Source organism: Hylaeus volcanicus, chromosome 5 (assembly GCF_026283585.1).
Source record: "Hylaeus volcanicus isolate JK05 chromosome 5, UHH_iyHylVolc1.0_haploid, whole genome shotgun sequence".
Lineage (NCBI taxonomy): Eukaryota > Metazoa > Arthropoda > Insecta > Hymenoptera > Colletidae > Hylaeus > Hylaeus volcanicus.
In genome coordinates this window covers 2,942,397-2,965,997 of record NC_071980.1, presented here as the reverse complement: position 1 = coordinate 2,965,997, position 23,601 = coordinate 2,942,397, and the positions used below count along the sequence as shown (strand labels likewise).

Genomic DNA, 23,601 nt, shown 5'->3' with positions numbered 1-23,601 from the left:
CTGTAAGACATAATTGAGTTAATGGCTATCCTCGGAGGTAAGACAAAACATATAAAACTCAGAGGTATATTCCTTAACCTCTCCCTGAAGAAATGATCATGACTGGTACTCACCATACATGTCGGTATGGGGCTCGTTGGCGTCTTCGACTCCTGAGGCTCTGTTCTGTTATACCCCATAGGACTTGCCCTTTCTCTAACTGGTGTACCCGGAGGCACAGGGCTAACCGGAGTCGCATTCCCTGATCGATGATGTCTTTTCAGTGTTCCAGAACCGTCCGAGTCGGTGCCACTCCGTCTTCGACTGTGCCTTCTGGTCAACGTGCCCGATCCGGAACTTGTAGGACTGGGGCAGTCTGGCTCGTCTCGAACAGTCTCGCCCACCTCCTTCAACTGTCTGGTGATGGATGTAAGGGGGAGTTTTGGGTTCATCGAGGGTTTTCTCTTTATCGTTCCCGTTGGAAATTCGCCACACTCGAAAGCCACCTGCGATACAATAATTTAACAAATGTAATAAAGTACTTGCAGATCTTGCAGAAATGCCGATACATTTATTTAATACTAGAAACAATTATCCTACAAACTTGGACAAGTACCTCGCAACTACTGGGTGCTCCGTCCGACAGACACCCACTCGAACTCGAGCTGCTGGCTCTGCTCAGCCTTCCATCGTTATTGTAACTCTGCCGTTGCTCCGGATTGTAGCTCTGTCTCTGACTGTCGTACTGCCTAGCGTTAGCAGTTTCCACGTTGTGTCTCGAATTCTCCGCGAACTGTCGTGCATTGTCATTGCTCGTGTTATAGTGAGCTTGACTTTGAGGCGGGACGGCGATCGAGCTAACGGAACAGGATCTGGCGTGCGCCAGCATGTCGAGATCCTCCTGTGCCAGTTCGTCGACGAGGGTTCTGTAATTCTCCATCAGCTGTCTGCCATACTTGGCTATCCTGATTCCAACCATCCATCGTTCCAAGGACGCGTTGTCCTCCGCGCAGAGAAACTTTATGTACTTGGTGGATTTCGGTTGCTGCAGTCTGGGGTGCTTCACGGCGAAGCAGAAATCCGTGGGCGCTTTGTACTTCTTCTTCCAGCCGACTCCGTAGTAGATTTGGTTCACGTCGAAGGTCGCCAGACAGACCAGGTCACGCGCGGTGCGGGCCTTTTCTTTTGGCCAATAGTAGAGTCCGGATGCTCGTAGGATGAAGTGGTACCTTTTCCAACCCTTCTTGCCGTCCGACTTCAAGTACAGTGGTCCCTCGACCTAGGAATCACACCATAGTTGGAAAAACTATCGAGCTAGAAGGTAAGTTACGACGGAAATTCGATTTTAGGTGGTATCTCGACGTCAGGGACTAGTTACCTCGGGCACACCGACGTTACTGCTGGAGAAGAATTCCTCCAGGAGTATATTACGCGAATGATCATCGTATTCACCGCTAGACCTATCGGACGGGCCCAGAAGGTACCTCTCCGGGGTGAAAAACAGCTGTGTTTTGTCGGGCCTCTCGACGAAGAGCAGTTTGTTCTTCGAGTCCCTCGTCCATAATAAGAGATTCTCCACCAGCAGCTCGTGATCCTCGTATACCCTTTCTGTAAATAAAAATCACGAGTTAGAGGTGTTCGTAACGTTCGAATCGATGAAGAGTCGATGAGACGAGGAGCTTACCCATGAAGAGATCGGGCAGATGCTCGACGACTGCCCACTTGGGATCCATTGGCACGTGGTTCTTGTCGGCGAGGAGCCTACTCACGTGGGCCACGCTCATTCCCTCGTCCACGAGTAAACTTTTCCCGCTACCGTCCAATGTGAAGGCTTTGATGAAGAGCTTCTGAACGCTTGCCTCGCGCATTTTCTCCAGCGCCAATCGGATCTTCTCCGCCTTGACTCTGCTCGCAGCGTCTTTCAGGGGAAAATCAAATTATATAAAATATAGATATAATCGAACCGAACCGGAAATGTTTGGAAAATTACGGATCACGTTGGATAGGATAAACTCACCCATGAGTTGGTGAGATTGTTGCTGTGTGGCTGTGTGCATGGCGGTCTGGGGTGGTTTGTGCCCAGAGCCGCTGCTGCTCGCGGAACTCTCGCTGGACAACATCGACACCGTGTCCGAAAATGCGCTATCATTGTCAGGACTATCGGTGCGCATAGCTGAAACGAATATCCATCGCACGCGTTAAAGAAAGTCAGAGATACAACGTAGGCGTTTCTCTCAACCGAGTTTGATAAGCGTTCCGCGGAGCTAACGTCGATAGCAAAATAGATACCGATAGAAAAAAACCAGTTAAATTAGTATCTTACATCGTTCGATTATGCGGGCAACTAGAATCAAACGGTGTGCTTATAAAAATTGAACGAGTCGAGCGTAACACTGCAATGATGCAATCCATGGAATTGCGAGTTGTGCGTTGAAATTAATTTCAGGGAATCGGTATGCTCGAATCTCTGGTAAGCAGCTTTGTTACGATCGATTCGTGTATCTAGAGAATTAAAAGTTAAGCAAAAGGCCCCAATCTATCGAATCGCGACCGGAGGAGTTTGGACTTGGCTGATTTAATCTTAGTTCTCGCGATAGGCGTTTGGACTTGTGAACTCGCGATATTAAAGATATATCGGATGTTGTTATAAAATTGAGCGATTGTGTTCATATCTAACGGTATTGTGCTAAGTTTTAAAAAATACAGCAATTATAGACGATTAGCTCGTACAAAAGATGTTCTGCTCAAATCGGATGTTATTGTAAATTACAATTATTCCCAGTGTCTAGTATCGCGAGTTAATAATAACTGATAGCATTGTGCTGAAATATTCAAGATTGGAAACACACGAAGTGGCAATCTTGATAGGGCATCTTATCGACAGTTTGAAAGGTGAACGTTTGAACATCTGTTCTGGTAAGATGTGATTATTCGGATTACTGCTTATGTAATTCTAATACCGAGCAATCTTATGCAACATTGTACTCGCCCAGTGTTATGGACAGGTCTCTTTCAGTAGAATAAATTTATATAAATTTTTCAAAGATAAGTAATCCATGCTTCTCAAACCTTTTTTTTTAAACTACTCATTGTTTCGCTCTCCTTTTCCTACGGCCAAGCGAAGACGTTAAACGAAAATAAAATAAAGAAATCACCTCCTTCGTTCTTGCCGATATCGGTATTGTCGCCAGCTGTGATCCTGGTGCTGTTCGGTCGGCCCTGTCTCTGAGAATCCGGAGCTGGCGTGGCGGCGATGTCGCCGTCACAGCGACGCTCCAGGGCGCACAGCTCGCCGAGGATGGCGTCGAGATCGACATCTTGGGAATCTGCAACGATATCGACAAACCTGTTAGCAAAGGAAAGGTGAAAATACTCTAATTAAATTACAGAATAAGACACCGGGTGATAATTTAATGTGAACATAAAATATTGTCCATGTACTACTTATTAATAAAATAAAAGAAACTTTCGGGACAACCTAATACAACGAACTGAACACACACACAAGATTGCAAGGAGTTCACTGCTCAGATATAATCGCGAGATCGAGCCAGCGAATGATTGGTCGGTTCGCGTGGACAAACGAATCGTAGTATCAATTAAAGTCGTCCGTTTCTTGGTGACTCAAGGACTTTCGCTGAATTGCACGAGGTCAGGTACACGAGCCGCGATCCGAGGCCTTGTTTTACGTTCGAGGAACAGGCGATCGGCTGGCGCGCGGTTACCAGATGACCGTACAATCGTACGAGCAATTAGCGCGAAACTGGTTTCAACGACGGATCGTTCATAATTCGCGTCGACCATTACCAGTTTCCAGCGACCGTAATCTTCGACCGCGGTCCCTCCTTCGATCCTCTGAAAACCGACGAGAACGTTGGACCGACGCGTGCCTCGCTTTTACTCTCGACAGTATGCATTCGGAGACAGATTCTCCCGATACGCACTCGGTTTGCTTCTGAGAAACCTAATTGCTTCAATTGCTCAAAGGAGGACTGCGATCTTCGGAGGAAATGATAGTGATCAGGACGTAGTCTCAGCGTCATGCATTATTCTACGACTCTCCGTAGGTCAATTATATAAGCTTTACAAAAGATAAGCTAATAGTGAATTTCATTGGATTCCATTGGCGCCATTATGTCAATTTTATTTCTTTTGTAATTAGATAAGAACTCTGTCAATCCGCGGGTTTAGCTAACAATAATTACGCGTCGTCGTTGGTTTCGCGCTTTCTTTTATTCGACCGGTTTCAGGCGTTGCAAAAATCTTCCAGGAAGCGTCGCATACGAAATCGAAAGGTACAAGAACTCGACGATCTGAACACGGTTCTCCGCGTGTGCCTAGACTGCGCAGTGTAATAATTATCCTGGATCGTTACCCACACGTGATAATACCAACTTCGTTACGATAATTAACGATATTAGCTCGTACACGATGAGGAACAGACGATTCCTTGGTGCTGGCGATATTATTTAAGTGGATTGCACAACTGTATTATGGTGTGTATATATATATACATATATACACTCCATGGACCAATTATAGTACAGGAAACTGCGATAAAACCTGGATAAAATGAAAGTAATTTAGTTCCTTCCACTGTTGATATTCGTCTAAAATAATATTAAACGAAGAAGACAATTTATTATTATTTTTATTTTTTATATTACAAAAGGGAATTTTTAAGAACAACATATATTCTTTCATCGCATTTCTTAGATTTCTTAGAAATTCTCTAGCATCCCAGGTACCAATTTTCCTTTACTAATTCATTACTGTCGTCATCGTTATTTTCCTACTAAGAGAGCTAGAGATTCGCCCTCTTTTCATAACACGAATCGTAATTACCAGACGCCGATTAAAAAATGAGATTCCTGGGATTCGCGCGAAGGCGTTGAGACATTCCGTCACAAGAGTGCAACTAAGGGCACGCGTGTAGGCTCTCAATCCGGAGTTCTTTACACTCCGCTCTAGTGTACGCATAATTCGCTCTAGATACGCCTAAACAAGTCGTACATTCGCGTATAAGCACGAACGAGTACGGCTAATCCGAGGTGATCAATTACTTGCGAATTAGTGTCAAGATCGTGTTCAATTTGGAACGTGGAACCTCGTGCGAGCGAATCGAGTAAATAAATACCGCGATGGGGCTTATATAAGACCAAGCGAACAAAAAATGAACGATCTAGTGTTACGATAAGAGCATAAGCCTGTATCAACAATTTTTTAATTCATTCCCAAATTTTTCCATGTGATTATGTTCGTGTTGATAGTGGCTTAAAAAGTTCCCGTCAATGGATTCTAATTTTGTATTCGTTATTTGGAACTCGCCAATTTTCCATAAGTTCCATTTTCTAAATAAACCAGCCATCGATTTCCTACGAACTCCCAGACCTCTCTGTAACTAATTTTCCGCGAATCAGTTGCTCGCGTCATGCCAGATTTCGCTTTTCTTCCGGATCAAAGAGCGTTTCTCTCGCGGCGCATCGGAGTTCATAGACGCCACCAACGATAGCTGAACGAATGACGAAGTCGACGCGGAATGCGACGGTATCTCGCACGGAATTGTCCGACTGCACGTCGCGACTGCACGCGAATCTCCTCGCGAACGACAGAGGAGGAAACCCAAGAAACTCGAGCAAACTTTATCAATCGGATTCTCGTTCGCGGCTCGTGTCGAATTTCCAGCCTCGCTGACGCAGAATTTTCCGGTGGGAAAATGATACGAGGCGCTTCGCGACGAGCACGAAACGCGTAGGGACACGTACGATAACAATGGGAGCGGAAGTTCCTCGAAACGAATTTATGCACGGCATGGAAACTCGCTGGAAAACGACGCTGCGCCTCTTGCGTTATCTATGATAATGCCTCGCTAGTTTCTTGGAGCTTAAAACTCGACGCGAAATTTCAAGCGAGCTTGAATAAATTAACCGTGGATTCTTTGTTTCGTTTGCTCTTTGAGATAGAGTTGCAGGTGAAAATGAAATATTTTATAAAAATAAATATTCCCTTTAGAAATGTAAGGTAAATTTTGAAAATTAAAAGGCAAATTAGTAACCTCGAGTAATCGAGCTTGCTACATCTGTTTCCAAACACTCGTAACACGGTATAGTCGTCTTCACGGTACGATAGTGTGCTACGGCGCAATTGGATAAGGATCAGCGGATAAGAATCAGCTATGGTATAAGGCAATCAGTCGCAAAATGGAGAGCACCTGCTCCGAAATACTCCAAAATAAGCGAGACACAGCTGGTCCACGAAAAAACTAAGATGCTTAAATAATAATGGCTTGAATACGACCGTTTCAAAAATTTTCAAAATTATAAAAAGAATTCTACATCTGTTCGTGCTACTCAACCAAGTCTCCTAGAAATGCCTTCCCAATGACTTCACCGACCGACCATTGACTCCACTGACTCGAAAACCTTCCCTAATTACCTCTTCGCTCGTAAGAACGCAAATAATCGTTCATTTACGCGTTGTCGTGCATTCCTCTAACAACAAGTGCTTCGCTCTAAACGAAAACGAAACCGTGACGGTTTCGAGCACGCGTGCGTGCACTTTCCACGTACGATGCGGTTAAATAAAGCCAGAGAAGGTCGGGACTCGCGAATACACCGTGAGTTACCGTTAGTCGTTTCATGATACCCGATGATGAGACGCCACGAGAAAACCGTCCAATTTGTATTCCCAGAAGGATTCACTGCTGACACAGAGGCACGTGAGCCAGTGTTTCGAGTCGCGTTAATGCCCAACCACGTCCGCTGGTGGCGACGATCGTTTTCGACGATACGACACGTTTTCCTTGTCCAGCCGCGCGTGGGAGAGCGTGCCCTGCGAGGAAACTATAAAATTTTTAGGGAGCCCGCGGTCGAGGCTGTATAGCGTCGGCCACGCACGACACAGTTCGTGATTGTTCCTACGTTCAATGTTCCTCGATGACCCTACCTGTCGGGAGGAGCTACACACTATTTTTCGTACCCGGGAAACGTACGTATTCGTTTTAGGGTTACGACGTTACGAAATTGACGTTCCTAGCTGAGATATACGGATATATTGAGATTAACGTACAAGTGAAAATTGAGGATGTTGAGATACCTTTCCCCTACACTTTTTTTACACCTCGCGAAAGATCATCCCAAACATCGAGTTTCCAATCTACGCCAAACCTCGGAGTGCTTGTGGAACAATCCAAAGAAAGGTGCACGTTGCAATGCTAAGTTCTCGTTCCAAGAATAAACTCCCCTTCGTTCCTTGCACATTCGAGAAGCGAGTCTCGATCCGCACCGGAATCCTCCAATTTAGCAGAAAAAGCAGTAAAACAAAACCATTGGACTCTGCCATTAAGCCTCGGTATCCTGACTAAGCGGAAACTCGATGCAACAATTCCTTCGTTCCCAACAGGATAATCGCGCCGCGATAACTCGCCTCGATGAAAGCCGAGTCTCGCTAATGCCAGCGATGCGTTGAAAATTATGCACCGACGAAACGAGCCCCGTTCCGTTGCGAACGACAAAAAAGAAAAAAGAATGAAAGATTGGAAGATGGAAAAAATAGCGAAAGAACAAAACGCGTCTTATCGCGACGAAAGCGATCCGAAGAGAGTAGAATTCGTTCTCCTGGCAGAACAACGCCGAGAAGGCCGCTTTCTATCTGCTTTCTCGCGGCTATCGTACGGCGGACGCGTGGACGGTATGACTTAACAACTCCTCCGCGATTCATCTCGTGTAACAATCGTTGATTCAGCGCTTCTTTAACCCGGTATATCGCGGCTTTTACTCCCGTGGAATATATTAACCGAATCAGGAAGAAGGAAACTCTTCATTGGTCTTTAGCAGAGGCGGATCGACCATCAAACTAACCAGCTATGGATTTAACTACTATTTAGAATCTTGGAAGAAATTTTTTGGCATCGAAGGAGACCGTGGGTCGGATAAATAGTCTTCTAATCTTATTTAAGACGTAATATCTGCGAGCTCTTGTAAATTAATACGATATTTTCAGCCACGAGCGGTCACTTATTCTATTTACTTTCTTTGGAAAGTATACTCATCGATTCGTAGAATTTATCGAGGAGAACCTACTACGAAGAACATGGAAAACGTTGGATAGATTAGGATTCTCCGATGAGATATACTAAAAAACATGAGCTGCGGTCAGTATTACAAGGAATGCCACGAATAGATTTCGCTTTTACTTCGAAAGATTGCGGTTTCTGAATCAAACAGGCAGAGATATCGTTAGGCACATTCAGGATTTTTTCTAGCGAAGATAACAAGAATGTTCTGACTGTTTTGAAGCTATTTTCTACGTCGTACTTATGCAAATTAGGATTCTAGATCTTTGTTAATGTTAAATATGAAAAAAAAGAACAATTCCCACGCATTAACTAGATAAGAGATAGGTATCTGCCCGTGAACAATTATTTTTATATCAACGACACAATACGACTGTTTATTAAATAGGCTCCGAAAGACCAGGTCGAATCGTTTAACAAACAGAATTATACACACAGATGCTCGGACTGTGCGATCACTCATGATCAACAACTGTGCCAGGCTTTTTTCTCCGAACCGCGAGCTTAAAAAGGTTAAGAACCACTGCGCTAATTGGTCGCGACGGAGTCGACGTACCTTTCGCGGTCACATAACCAAGTATGCTCTCGTTGCTACCGAAACATCCTAACATCCTCGAATCCCATGGCAGCGACGTCGATCTCCGCCAATCGGTTTCGCCGCGGTTTCTGATCGGCATTCCTCGATCAGACCATCTCAGCGACGAATGGAAGATTCTTGATCGCTTATCCACGCGGACGCAAACACTGTGACTTTCCTCAACTGTCAACACAAACTCGCGGTAACATCTGCTTGCCAACAGCACTTCGTCTACTCCATTACAGAGGTGGGGAGCCTTTTGGCAAGGGAAGCCAGCGTGTCAATGAATTTTCAATGATTATGAGTAAACGATTTAAATAGCGTTTGCTGTGATTTATTTATTTTTTTTTTTTTTAGCAATGAGGTGATTTATTTATAAACACCATGGTTAAGCTTACGCAGAAGGCTCTTTAGAAAATGAGTAGATATCGAGGACACGAGTTAAGATTTAAGATTGGTATTTAAAATTTATTTAAAATTCATAAACGGACCAGCTACTACTTCGTAAACGAATGACAATAACAAAGTTACAATTTCTCAGCGAAAACCACGAGAATGTCACAGGTTCCCCACCTTTGAAAAAACTCACCAAAGAACTCGTCGAAGCGCGTAAACTCGGAGCACGCGTGAACAGAGCACAGAAATCGGAAGTTGGACTGTGCAACTTATTTCGTCGTCGAAGCCGCCGAGAAATCAGGTTTCGCCGATCGATGCGACGCGAATGATCGTTGAGGACGATCTGAGTAAACGCGACTCGCGACGCGAACGCATGGTGTTTACAGCGCGTACGGCGGCGTTCGACTAAAGGCCTCGAGCCTTAAGGTGAACACACTTGCCTCTTGCCTCGAGAGTTTTCCACGCGGACGCGTTCCACGCTTGCGTGTAGGTGTTCCCGCACCGTATACCACTCGTGTGCCTCCGCCTCGGTGCAAAGAGGGTTGGACGTGCACGGGGAATTACGCCAGGCGTCCATTAGACCGCTATTAACGTTAAAAATTATTCTCCCGGGATCGTCGACTCGTTGAAACGGCTGCGTTATTTTAGCAATACGGCTAAATCCATATCCCGATTAACGAAAGTAACCGCGATGTCTACGAATCAATTACAAGGCAGGATTCTATCAAAAAAATTCTATGGCATCGATGCTCTGTACTATAAAGTCGATGCGCCAAATTTCGTGATTTTTTTTCAGATGGACTATAGACAAATTTTAAATATTAAGTCCTTAATATCAAAAGAGAATAAAAATATTGTGTACCTTGATTTACTAAAATCGGATTTCAGAATATTATTAAAAAAAGAATGGAACCACTGAACGATTTAGACAGGCTGTTACAGCTGTGACAGGGTTGACCAGAGACGGTGGAGCCGCGTTTACACCCTCTTGCGTTTCCATCGGAGCGCGTGAACGGAAGAGAGTTCACGGACCCAGCAGAAGATTCGTATTGATTGAAGTGTGGGCGCCGACGGCGATTTGATAAATTACAATCGACGCCGTTCAACGCCTCGTGGATCGTTCTCCCCGGGTTTACAACTAATTCGCGTTGCGATTCGTGTCGCCTAAGCGAGTCGAGCGTGTCAAACACGTCGGGAACAACGGAGGATACGGAGAGGCGGTGATTAATGCCGTCCGATACGGTTATCGGCGCCCCGTGGACGCGTTAGAGCTTCTTCTTTTGCTCGTTAGACGCGCTTCGATTGGCTGCCTATCGACAACTCGATAGTGACTTACGTAACCGCGCGACTCGCGCTTCTTTTCTATCAACGGAATAATTCTGCGCGTATTTCCTTTTCCAGAAATAGTATCTCGGTTTGCTTTCTATTCGCAGATCTTGTTATCATTTGTACACAAAATTTTATTATAATATGCATAGACTAGAAGCGTAAAGTTTATAAATGAATCACTGTACTTAAAAAAAAAAAAAACCAAAGAATGTACAGTTCTTAAATGCTTCGATAAAGATCTATCTACGCAGCGTGCATATTACCTTGGCCATCGAATTCACGTTTCACTGACATTCACACTCACACTCGCACTTGTAAGCTGCAAAATGCCACGATTGCGATCAGACGCAGGTTCGTTCACCCCCTGACGATTATGCGAATACGCAAAGCGAACGATAACGCGGTAACCCAGATTGATCGAACCGCATAAATCATCGGAGTGGCTCGTCTTGGACGGCCATTTTTTCTCCGCTCTATCAGCTACCGACGAAAATCATGTTTTCCACGGTGGCGTCGGTTGGAAACAATTGCGTCTGACCCCTTGACTCGAATGACGTAATTGGCCGAGAGAGTCAACCGAGTAATCAGCAATTCTGTGCCAACGATCATCGATACCGTCACACTATCTATGACTTTGCCGCGCCGCCCTTATCGCGAGTAGTATATTTCTGAACTAGATCCGTCGCTCACTGTCAGTCACCCGTTTTTAGTGCGGATTTGGTAAGCTATTGACAGTAATATTCGACACCTCGTATATCGACATCTCGCGATCGTTTCAGTTCGAAAACCAAAAGTGATAAATAATTTCTGCCGAGCAGGTGCATGAGGATCCGTTTGCACCTGCTCGGCAGATATTATTTATTACGTTTGATTTACGGATCACAGGTGGCTGTTAAATAGATACTTGATTCGATCGGAAACGCTTAAATCAGAATACGAAAGACATTTTACTCCGAGACTGACTGATTAAAGAATGGGAAGTAATTTATTCGCAGGTTCACTCGATTGGATGGTCGAATGAATCGCAACACGTTTAGTATGAGATCACGAAATTCGTCTATCACGTTGTAAATTTCTATTTCCTCGATTGCGAACGTGCTATCAAGACCAACAAAAAGGTAACAAAGAATCGAAAATTATTCCGAGTAACTATAACAAGCTCGAAGTTGCTCCCCAGTCACGTTTCCACCCCCGGAGAAAGTATGCTCGCAGTATTAAAGTCGGCTCCCATTCGAGGGAATGGTGGAGGGGCTCACGCTTCGACAATTAAACGACGATAATTAGTAAATTAATTAGTCAAGCCGGCGAGTTGAACAGATCGCTCTGACAGCCCCGCGGCGACGTTCTCTCCCGTGGGAGCGAACGGAAGAAACAGGAAAGAACAAAGAGAGGCTGCGGGCTGAAATATTTCACGCGTTTCGACGAGTGTTAATGAGAGCCACGGATAACCTTTCGCATACCTTTTATCGCCAATGAATCTGACGGCGACAGCTGCGTCATATTTAACCAATTGCGGCACGAGGAAACCGGTCTTCGCGATTCGCCATAACGGGAGCCACTGCCGTGTGTACGTTTAAAAACAATCGGCTCGGTATCGGTAGGACAGTTTGCTGGGATTTTAAGCACGCTGTGATTAAAAGCAGACATTTTACTGCGCTAATGGGCGTGGTTAATTTGTGAATTTAATTTAATTTTGAAACTGGAGGTACAGCTGCAAAAGTCCAAAAATCACGTAACAATGCCTCAGTTTTATACGATACGTGACTTCTGCACTTGTTTTTAGTTATACCACAGGGTTTCATGGTTCTAAATTTGATTCCAATTAAAAGCATGTAACTTCATTTGAATATTCGCGTAGGAATCGAATCATAAAACTGCTTACGTTATTGCAAAACTGCGCACGATTTCTCCACTTGGAGGAATCTAATTTCTTTCTATTTCGTCGCGAGCGTGCATTATTCCCCGTCGATTAGTGCAGAAAATTCGTTGCGACAAAGAGAAATATAAATAAACTATGCGCCTTTAGAATTTCCTCGATTCGTTAATCCCGATGAACGAATGCGGTTATTGCTTTTATCGCATTGTATTATTCGATACCATTGCTCCTTCTGTTCCCTTTCCACAGAAATGGTTTAATTTTCAATAAATAATTTCGCTCCAACCCCCGCATCCTCGATTCCCCACAAGTGTCTTCCAACAAATTGCGATAGCGCGCACCCGCTCGAAAAGGAGAACCGCAAATGCATTAAAGCGTATTTGAGCGAGGCGCGGGTGGCGCGAATCAAACAATGCCCGCTGAATAATCGAACGCTCGACTCGAGCGTGCTCGAGGCGAGGACTTCGTCACGCGAAAAGGAACAAAAGGACACTTTTTTCTCGCTGTTTAATTATTCCCTGGCACTCGAGTTTCCGCGAGCACTCCACGCAGACGCGAATTCGCGCGGCGATGCTCGACGCATTTGCTTCTTCGCTCGTTTGAGAATGAAACTGTGCGCGATCGTTAACAATAAATTTTAACTCTCGACGATACTTGTACAGTCAGTCAGTAATATAGTTATTTAACTATTCTTTCATGGTTGCTGTATTTCACTTTTTCATTCGAGAATCACGCACGCGGAGTATTTTTCATGGTCGTTGCACTGGCCCGAAAAACTCGCGCTGACGAGGCGATATTTTTCCCCGAAAGGACAACAACAATTTCCTATCTCGCTTAATTGGCAGCCGATACATTCCACGCTACGAGCGACTGTCACAATGGAAGCGAAACCGTTCGCGTGTGCCAGTCGTGTTGCAATTACCGTGACAATTTGCAGGCTCTGTAGCCTGCAGATTGATTCCCAGTCTCACCCGACTACGATTCAATCGTCATCTCGATAATCCACGGCAGAATTTGTAAGCAAACCAACGTTTGCTGTGAAAAGTAAACAATCTCCTTTACAAGACGTGTAATGTCTTAACTCGCATGATCTGTATAATTAAAACGCAAATCGAATGTTTACAACGACTGAATTTATCGCGACGAAATTCGAAGCATAAGCTAGTTCGACTTAAAATCTAATCTCACGTCGCAGAATTCTTGATAATCAGAAAACCCGCGATATCTCGTTAAACTTTTAAAGCAGGAAGGCGTGTAAGAAGAGTTGTTGGAAATCGAATGTAGAAACTCGTTCGTTGTACACAAATTTTCGATAGGATCGATGGTGACTGGTATACAGATCCAAGTACTTTCTGGATATACCGCTCGACTGAAAGTCTGAGATGTTGGAAGGTGTCGGATTAATTTTGGAATTAAATGTTTTAAAAAATGAATCATTGGTGAAATTAATTGCAAGCTGCGCGGGGAAACGCCTGAAGAACGAGGTACGAGGGTAAGAAAAGGGGACTGTGACCTTCGATCGCGTGCACGTGACCCACAGTTTGTTTAATTAACTAATGAGCCCCGCCCTGCGTCACGAACGGTCTCGTTTTATTAGGTCTGGTAGTGTGCACACAACTGCAACTCTCGGTGTTGCGTGTGCACGCACCGTCGAGGAGCTTGCACGAACGTTTGGGGAAGTCAGAAAACGGTGACGAACGAGAAATTAGTCACGACTTCTAGCCGAGAACGAATTTAAAGGGGCAGCGGTGCTGAATGTAGGGGAAATCGTTAACTTGCTGAATATCAAATTGGTTCAAACTAAAAAGAAAAATATTCTAAAGAAGCCGCAAGGCATCTGCCAACTTCAAAGTCTGCAAATGACAATTAAAGTCAATGATAACACGTTGGACTGAAATTCGCAAAATCCTTGAGACTGTCAAAAAGTATCGGATCGACGATCATCATTTTTCTTTAATCGCGTTTTAAAAGACATCAAGGCCGAGTCAGACGTCGCAATATGTTATCATTAGCAAGATAAGACACCGATCGTAAAAAGAAAGTCGTAAAGCAGATCGAGCATCGCAATTTTAATAGCACTGTCCAAGATCGTTTTTTAACGTGACTGACACGACGACAGGTTGTCGCAGCAAAGGGGGCGGCGTACGGGAAATTGGGATTTTTTTTCCTCGTGCAATTAAGCAGACCGACGCGCCGGTTCATGGACCGTTCCTCGCAAGGAAAGTATGTAATTAGGTTAAACGCGACGTAAGAACTTTAAGACGGTCTGGGCGCGATACAAAACAGCTGCAAACGCGGTGTGCAGCGTGTGCACTCCTCGTTAGTCAGGCTGCAACACCACCGTGAGATATAATGACAGTCACTTTAGGTATGTCGCAAGCAGCCAGAGTGGACTAATCTGCGGCAATAATTTTTCACGGCGCTTGCACCGAGGTTCTCGTTTTGGCGCCGTTTCGCTCGAGGACGTAATCATCCTACAACGAAATTATTATTCGAATGTCGAATAAAGTTACAAAATAATTCTATCGTTAGAAAAAGTTCTTTAATATGGAACTTTACCTGAATCACGAAAGTAATGAAAAAATCGAAAGAATCGAAAGAACTCTGCGTACAAAGAAAGTTTTTATTTCGACAAGGCGCATTGTCGCTTCTTTACACTTTATTCTCCCCAAAGGAGCGCCATTTAATAACCAGAGAAATTTTCCAGCGCGTCTCCCCCATCGTCTCCGTTCTTAACCGCGGGACGTTCATCGCGTGCCACGACCCCCAACCCCTCCGCCATCCCAGGGAAATAAATTCATCCACACGGCGGTAAGAAAACCGCGTCTCGGAATCGTAATAAAATCCACGAGGTGAATTATGCCCGAGGACCTGAGACGACACAGGAATAAAGTCGCGACGTTATTCGTCGGATGAAACTTGGAACCTAATACGACCGGTTCAGTCATGCAGCTACTCGCGAGTGCCCGCGGCAATTCCTTCGCGAAACCTCTTCCACGGGACGCTCCCGGCTGAGAAGAAACAATTTGTCAACGCGAATGAATTCGCGAGTCATAAAAGGACGCCGGATAAAACGCAACCGAGACGTCCACCCGGCCGCTGAAAAAATTTACATTTTAATTACTAGCTTGCCGCGAACGAGAAGACCGAATGTGGAATGAAACCAGAGATGGGCGGAATTCCACTCGAATAATAAATTGCGAATAAACGCTGGGTGCCAGCGGTGCGATCCTTTATTCGATTAAGGTGATATCTGGATGGTCGTTCATTGATTCAACGTGAAACGTAATATAATTAATCTGTATAAATAATTTGTGAATATTATGTGGTTTCATTGAATTTAATACATCAGGTACTTCAAAATAGCCAATTAAAGGGGGACTGAAATAATTGGTACAGCGTTCGTGGTTTCGTTTTTGCGCTTAATTTTATGCTCTACGCTTTTCACTCGAAAAATTGTGAAAAATGAATTAATAGTTCGGCGAATTAGACATAAAATGGGATTTAATTGATCAGATACTTTTCACCAATTTCTCTAAACAATTTCTCTCCGACATGATTGCCCAAACGGCGACTTAACGGTTCGTCCGTTGCCATCCAGCGAATCCCGCAAAGTCGTTAAAATTTCATGGCTTCCGGTATTAGTTATGCCGGTCCATGGCTACATACGGAGACAGGAAACGACGAAACATATTGTAACCATTATGGTAGGGTTATTAGTCGAACCATCACAACAGACGATGGTTGAATTGCATTAAACATTGAACGTTCTTGTTTAGTTCCACGCGCTTTATGAGATTTGAATATTGCTCGCTTTACGACTGCTCACTGCCAGTCAATGAATGAAGTATTCTACTTATAATTCAGTTCATTGTTACGATACTACGATTATATAGCTACATCGATATTTTAGAAGAATGTTTATTATTTTTCTCACTGCTCGACGCTTTTACATAAGAAACACGCTACACGAAAAATCCAGCTCCTTTCCTATAAATGCATCAGTTTGAAACCGTTGCTGGACAGTTAGTCGAAAAGCGCGATTAAATTGTTTCCATTAATATTCCCGGTGCGCGCGCGATCGAGCGAACGCAAGTTTCGCGCGGCATAATGGCCACGAAACGACTCCTTTTTCCGAAATTGCTCTCGCGCGTTCGTCCTCCGCCCACCCGCTACCGATTCAATTTCCTCGTCCGCGAATTAAAGTAATTTCCTGCACATCGTAAAGAGCGTTTACGATCGCGGGTAATAACTCGTCGCGAAAGTACGCGCTCGCTCCCAGCAAGGTAAATCGGCGTAAAGACACGTTTCAGCAATAAAGCGACCGTGAAATACGGTATCTTGCGCCCGCAGGGATACACGCGTGAACGTGCACGCAGAATGAACACGTATTTATCCACGCGCGATGATTTAAGCGTCGTCGAACGACAACGGCCGCACCTGACACGCTCGACGATCGAAAAACGCTCGAAAAGGACTCTCGCAATTTTCACTGCGAAATACTGTTACAACCGCGAGCACCTTTTGACGAGGATGTACGACGCGGCGTGTACCACGGATGGGCAATGCATTTTTTTATTTATTTTTTTAGCAGATGACAAATGAAGCCAACAGCGATTTATTTGCGTCGTCCGTTACTCGGATAAAAATGTTATTCGCTCAACGTGAAATGTAATTTCATTCCGACGCGGTTCGGATTGCGAGCGGAGCTTTCTTGCAGTAACAGGGCAATGAAATTATAGCAGAAGAAGACTTTCATCGGAGTAATGGGAAATTACGCTTTCGTTTACCCGAGCGAAAAATTTCGCTTTTCCATATTTACAGAAAGCTAGCACAATTACTTCGGTTAAGAAAATTTAATGAACTGCAGGTGCACCGTTGATGGAGTTAGAGGGCTTCGTTTGAGGTAAGAATTTCTATGAACTTGCTTTGATGCTGCAAGCTTAAAGCCTCGACGATCGATTCACGCTTTTACGCGACTACCTTTTACGTTAATAACGCGATAATTACTTCAATTATTATTCTCTGCAGACATTATTCAATTTATATTCACGTTTACGACTCAAAATAATATAGTAAAATACTCCGTGCACCGTTCCAGAATTTCTAAAAAGAATATTTGTTCAAGCCGACAGTTGGCAGCTTCGCAGTGTCTCGTCGCGTCTCGCATGTACGTCGGTGTCTTTTTTCGCGCGATCAACGATACCAGAAGTCTGCTGACTCGGAAAGCGCAGTTCGTCGAAGAAAAAACGTTCAGTGCTTCGCACCTTTTCCCAAAGGCCGTTGGACCTCGTTTCACGCGAGGCGATAGGGGAAGAGCAATCGCGACGATCGAAAGCGCGATTTCCGTCCCTCGAAAGCGACGTAAACGCGCGCTGATAAAGCACGGCAGCTTTATGATTGTCGATATCGCGGGCCGACCCTCCCGAGAGCTCGGTATCGTTCACGAGCAAGGAACACACGCGTGCGATACGTGCACCGAGCGAGGCTGGCGTATTCTTTCGCTGGGACCGGCTGTGGGAACGACTCGATAATAAGTTCGCGCGAAACGTCCGGTTCGAGGCGAGTTACGGTCAACCGGAAGCGATCGCGAACTTAGGGCGATCACCTGCGCTGCCCTCCGAGGGTTTTCAAGCAGCTTGTTACCGATTCTAACTGTTACGTTGAGTTAGTTCAAATAAAGGATTTCCCAAAGATGGTTCCTTGCCATCTTCTAAGTGGAGTATTCGGTTCGTATTAGTTTAATGCATCTTTGAACAGCGAATATTTTACAGAGCAAATGACAGCCTTCTTCATTAAGGATCCATGCTTCTTTTCTTCCGCAGAGATTGAAAAGCAGCGACATGAAAGCGTCTCGAAAGAAGCCAAACGTGTGCCCAAAGGATTAATCGCTATTGCGTTCTATTCGCGTTGGGACAATATGGCGGCGAAATTGGGAGCCTGGCGAAGGGAAGTCGCGAAAAGTTAATCCCTGCATATTTTATTCGGCCGAACTTCCCTAGAGGGGAGCGATATTGTACGTTTCATTTCGCTGTTAAAATCTCCTAGGTTATATTCACGAACGCCAAACTAATAAGACCTTATGAAAGACATTTAACTGAAAATTGAACAGAACATAAAGCAAATAAATAACGAAATAATTCGAATTCTACGCGCCTCGGAACGTCCACCATCTCCATTATACGTCCATGCGGCACGAAGCCTTCGAAACAAACCGTAATCACGCCGTAGGTCGAGCATTATTTGTAACGTGAGAATGATTAATCCGAGCGGAATATTATAAGAGCAACGAGTGATTCATTCGAGCACAGTTTATAACAGTAATAAATGATTCATTCTCGCGCCTGCTAAAAGCACGAAAATGGAGATAAATTTTGCAACAAATTAGGTCCCACGCGAACCATTAACACAGACGGATAAAAATAATAATTTCCTCAGCTATGGTATCATAAATCTGTCGTTTCGTACGCGACTCGAACGAGAAAGCATCGACGTATTACCGTATCGATTGTCCGTCCTCGAGCGATACCGGACAAGCCGCCATCACCTCGCTAACTCTCGCGAGCGCTTGATTCGCGGACATCCAAAGCAAAACTCTCGCGTGGGTGGTTTAGTGGTGGGAACGATGCTCTCGTAAATGGATTTTAACAAGGTGTTCGTTCACATTATCGTGTAAACGTTAAAAAACAAAATTCGGACATCCGAATATAATTTAATCCTGTACCTACTCGGTTCCCAAACTACTTACACTTTCGAGAACGCTGTATGCCTGCCATTGAATCGTCTCCGCCCCTTCGAGGAAGTACAAGCGAAAGTTCGACGAATAATTAACGCGAAGTGGAAAGTGAGAGCGTGAAAGAACCAAAGGGCACGAACGAGGGTAAAAAGAAAGGGCCGCGACAAGCTTATTGCGCCACGATAACGACACTGCCACGGAGACTCGGATTTCAACACCGGGTAAGCGTTAATTAACGAGATTTATAAGTGCGCGAGAATCGCGTGTGAAACGAATTCTCGTTACATTATAAATTTATCAAGTAGGACTATTCCCGTCGGCTTCGTTCTCGTTTCCAACAATTTTCCGCGATTAAACGATTAATCCGGTTGTTACATCGTTGGCATCGTTTTAGTTTCTAATCTTTCACTTGAGTAGCCATTAAACCTTTACTGAACTTTGTTTTTACTTTGAACATTCGGACATCTTTTTTTTTTAAATTGATTTAACGAATACAAATATTTTGCTCGACCCCCCGAAAACGTGGCAACGGAAGAGAACACCTTCGTCCCCTAAACGACCGCGGAAAAGAACAGATCGCGATTGAAAACTACTCAGAAAAATAAGAAATTCCAAGCACGGGTATCGAGATGAAAGGAAAGGGAGGAACGGGTAGATCCGCGAAGCTGGTGGCAGAGAAGGCGCGAAGGAGGGATCGTGAAACCGCAACGCGGGATATTATCGAGCGCGTGGAACGTGCGGTTAGGGCGGCGATGCGGCACCGTCGAGCATAAATCCGCTGATACGACGTGAAAGCGGACGCCGGCACGGAACGGGGGCCTAGGATTTTTCCCGTGGCACCGAGGGGGAGGCTGGAGCTAGTTCAAAAGATGTCAGATAAGGTAGACGTTGTGGGTGCGAGGCTCGACGCTCCGCGGCAGTTGCAACTGCAGCTGCCGCAGAATGGCCGCGGGGGACGACGAGCTCGGACGTGACCAGCGATTCCAACCACGACCAAGCGTCGAAACAAACGCGAACAATGAGCCTTGTTCGAGCGGAATCGATTTCGCTCGCCTGGAGAACTGTATCGGATGCTGCAAACGTAAAGAACCGACGAATATCGGGCCCACCGTCGAAACTGGTCAGTTGCGAAACGAGAATTGAACGCATTGAAGCCGGTGTTGGAATACCAACAAATTAATTCAATAACTCTGAAAAATTGTTCCAATCCGTGACATTTTGATTCTCCTGAAAACCGCGATTCCGATCAAATCTCGCGGGAAATTCCAACGTTTATTAAATCCTCGATACACTGTTTTCATTGTTCCCTCTCCTATACTTTTATTTCTTCCATCCTGATCTAGATACCATTGTAAGTTGCACTTTTACGTCTTTTCACGGCTCAGAAAATATTTAACAATAGAGACCCACTCGGAGGCTGTCCCTATTCCATAATTTCTTTAACCTCTCAATTTCAGAAACGAGGACTCGGATTTCGTACCCGACTGCACTTCGAAATCCATAACACGAAGAATAATAACTACTACAGATTGCGGGTGCAGTCACGTGCATAATTTCGATGACAAGTATCTCGTCTGAACGTGTTTCCCATCGAGTTGTACAGCGAATTTTATTCGAACGTGTTTGCCTGTTCCAGCGTCGAAATCACCGCCGAAAACAGAGACACGATTCACATTATCTCCGTGCCATGTATTTTATACCTCCCGGAACGATATTCTCTGCTCGGAGATAAACCGGATTTTGCAAATAATTCACGAAATAAGCATCGACGTTAAAGCGAGCTCTAATTCGTATTTGTGTACGTTGTGTACCGTCAATAATAAACGAATTAAATAGATTTGTGTGCATCGATGCATCGAATAATGCGTAAATGCAGTCAACATTGAATCACTTTTAGTGATTTTAGCAACGTTGTCGGCTGTACGCTCGATTTTCAAAATATATCCGAACGTTCCTCTCGAATGCGAATGTATTTGATAATACGTTCTTACTAAATGTCATATACGATGTAAATAATGCATCCACGCGAAGATAATATTCATGAAACTCGTTTAAACGCGCTAGTAATCATTACTGACGTCAGTGGATGTTCTCTGGCAATATTTTGCTGCTTCCTCTATCCGAGATGACCATTTCGGGCTTAAGTTTACCGATAATCGTGATTTACGACCGCAAAGCGTCGTTATTGGTAGGCGATCGTCTGCTCGAAACGAGTTTTCTGCCCAGATCGGCGCGTATCGTGTCGCCACGGAATCGTTACAAGGTGTAATAAAACACCGGGAATTGCTCTTTACCGGACTCCCCGCTCTGTCCACAGAAAAACTCATTAGTCCTCGGCTCGATGTCGCGAGCGTCAAACGTTTACGTAGGACGATTCCTTCGGCTGTGATGCGAGGCACGCTCGACAAAAATATCAAACGTCTTCAGATCGCGTTGACGTAATTGCCAATGACGTGGAAAAATAACATGTTTAACGATGGTTGCATGGTCTCCCATAAACGACGGATTATCGCGAGTATAAATACTTCGGGCGCCATTGTATGAAAGTAATTTCTTCCTGATTCTCTCGGACTTGAATATTAGTAATAGTCTCTGGTTGAAACCGAATGATATATTAGAGTAATAAAACAATGATGAATAGCGAAACGCGTGTTATGAAAAAAGTACGAGTATGTTTCAATTTATACCGGCTCTTTTTGTATGTCCTCTAAGAGCATTCTGAAAAAACACGCCACAATCTCGCCAAGATGAAACATCCCCTTTTGTCCAGGCGATCCCATCCGTTAGCTTATTCACGACGACGCACGGAATAGACGAGGGTGGAAAGGCTAGAAAAACTGCCCCATATACAAGGTGAGTCGAGAAAGGAATGCACGAATGTCGAGGGTGGACAAAAGGGAACGTTCGACTTTTTGCCTCTGCGAAACGTGTTACTTCGTGGCACGAAGCAACGCGGCCACGGAAATTGCGCCCAGATAGAATGATCGCCGTTCTCCCCCGTCGAGGGGGTGGTTGTCAAAGAGATAGCTTACCTTCGAGGTTCGCCATGGAGAACCTATAGCTGTCGATCCTCGGCGTGTTGATGTCCGAGTTGAAAGGCCTGAGGGTCGCCGAGCTCACATTGTCCAGACCCTGAAACATCGATTTATCGGTTAGAGGGTGGTTGGCATTCGTATTTATTTTATTTGGGATATAAATACACCCAAGAAGAAAATACGAAACAGAAATCTAATTAATTCAATGCCGATTTCTTTTCGAATCATCTGGCATGTTTAATCGAAACTAAAATATTGCTATGGAAGAAACAACAAATTTATTCGTCGACAACGTTTACCTGTAGCGGTTCGTTTTGCACCTTGCTCCTATCACCAAACAAGAATTCGGTTTATTTCCTTGATCCTTAGATCGAGAGATGCTACCATTTCGAATCAATTGCGCGGTCCTATCGCGATTCTATCCCGTTGATTTGGACAAAATGGTATCGATAACAGGGTGTATTACTCGACGAACCGTAGGAATCCACGTACGATTCCCTGGAACGAGGATAGTTCTCGCAACGTGAGCTGAATTGCATGTTTCTTACGGCACCCCCCACACCTAGGCAGCTAGTAATCCCGGTAGAGATCCTTTTACGTTCTCAGCTCGGATGGAAATGCGATTTGCGCGGGACCCGTGGATTCGCTCACCCAATTTCCTTCCACTGGTCGAGTAATTCCAGACCCCGGATCAATTTCGCGGAACTGCGGAGCGCAGCGAAAATTCAGAGAGAGGTGGTGTTGCTGTATTCCCGCGAAATCGGGGCTACCGTCGATGAAATACGACCGTAGCCGGCGACGGGGATGAAAAACAGAAAACTGGAACGTATCCAGGCCGTAGCATTGTTCCGGGAGCAAAAAACGAACGAACTGTGGCATTCGAGGAGCAATTATTGAAAACATGCCTCTGCAAAGAAATATGTGTCTCGTACAGGTTAAGGGTTAGCGTTTTATTATTAATACAAGGATTTACTTTAGAACCTCAAATTCTCAAAACAGTGTTGCTAAAAAAATCAGGTCTAATTTTTGAAAGTTGTACCTTTATAGATTTATAAAGGCCAGGTTCGGAATTGGCAAGGATTAGACAGCATTCTAATCGAGGCGTATGGTCCATCAAATTCTGAACAACCAACCCGCGAAAGAGTTGAGATGAGAAAAGTCTGTCCGTAGCGCAGACGTTCTACCCGATGTTCAGGCAGCGATTTCACCCCGCCAGCCACTCGCGCGCTTCCAGCCGTTTCACCCGCAAGCTCGGCCATCGGCGTCGTGAAATCGTCGACGGTACGCGCCATGGGGTCCCGTGTGTTATGGTGTACACAGAGAACTAGGCCGAGGAGCGTGGTGGAGAGGCGAGGGCGGCGATCTATCGGGCGCAACGGAACGTGTACACGGCGTACACACGGCGAGCCCAGTTTTCTCCCGTCCGCTCGAAACGTTTTGTCGTGTGTGTTCGGAGCCGAAGGCATTGTGTGCTCACAGCGCGGAGCTGTTGCTTGATTAACCGCCGTAGAACGCCGCATGTACACACACGGCCGAGCGGGCAGCTCGGCTCTCGCATTATTTACGGCTAATGGCTCAAAACGCGGAAGTCCGCTGGCT

The 23,601-nt window shown here is 45.0% G+C and overlaps 1 protein-coding gene and 1 long non-coding RNA gene across 7 annotated transcripts in view; one reads left to right on the top strand and one right to left on the bottom strand.

Moving 5' to 3' along the window:
• Positions 1-23,601, bottom strand: part of LOC128877586 (amyloid beta A4 precursor protein-binding family B member 1-interacting protein) — a 153,361-nt gene that overhangs the window by 6,585 nt on the left and 123,175 nt on the right. For 5 of the 6 annotated variants that reach the window (XM_054125008.1, XM_054125010.1, XM_054125009.1 and 2 more), the window contains 7 exons: positions 22,000-22,099; positions 3,135-3,305; positions 1,997-2,152; positions 1,664-1,897; positions 1,358-1,587; positions 596-1,258; positions 114-485 (listed from right to left, as the gene is read on the bottom strand). In XM_054125008.1, coding sequence (XP_053980983.1) covers positions 114-485; positions 596-1,258; positions 1,358-1,587; positions 1,664-1,897; positions 1,997-2,152; positions 3,135-3,305; positions 22,000-22,099 — 1,926 coding nt within the window. Of the gene's footprint in view, positions 1-113; positions 486-595; positions 1,259-1,357; positions 1,588-1,663; positions 1,898-1,996; positions 2,153-3,134; positions 3,306-8,609; positions 8,814-9,219; positions 11,118-21,999; positions 22,100-23,601 lie in introns of those variants that run through there. The other variant, XM_054125012.1, reaches the window with a different exon arrangement.
• LOC128877589 (uncharacterized) lies at positions 16,357-20,628 on the top strand. Its single transcript, XR_008457262.1, has 3 exons — positions 16,357-17,960; positions 18,057-19,188; positions 20,425-20,628. It is a non-coding gene; the product is annotated as an uncharacterized LOC128877589 (long non-coding RNA).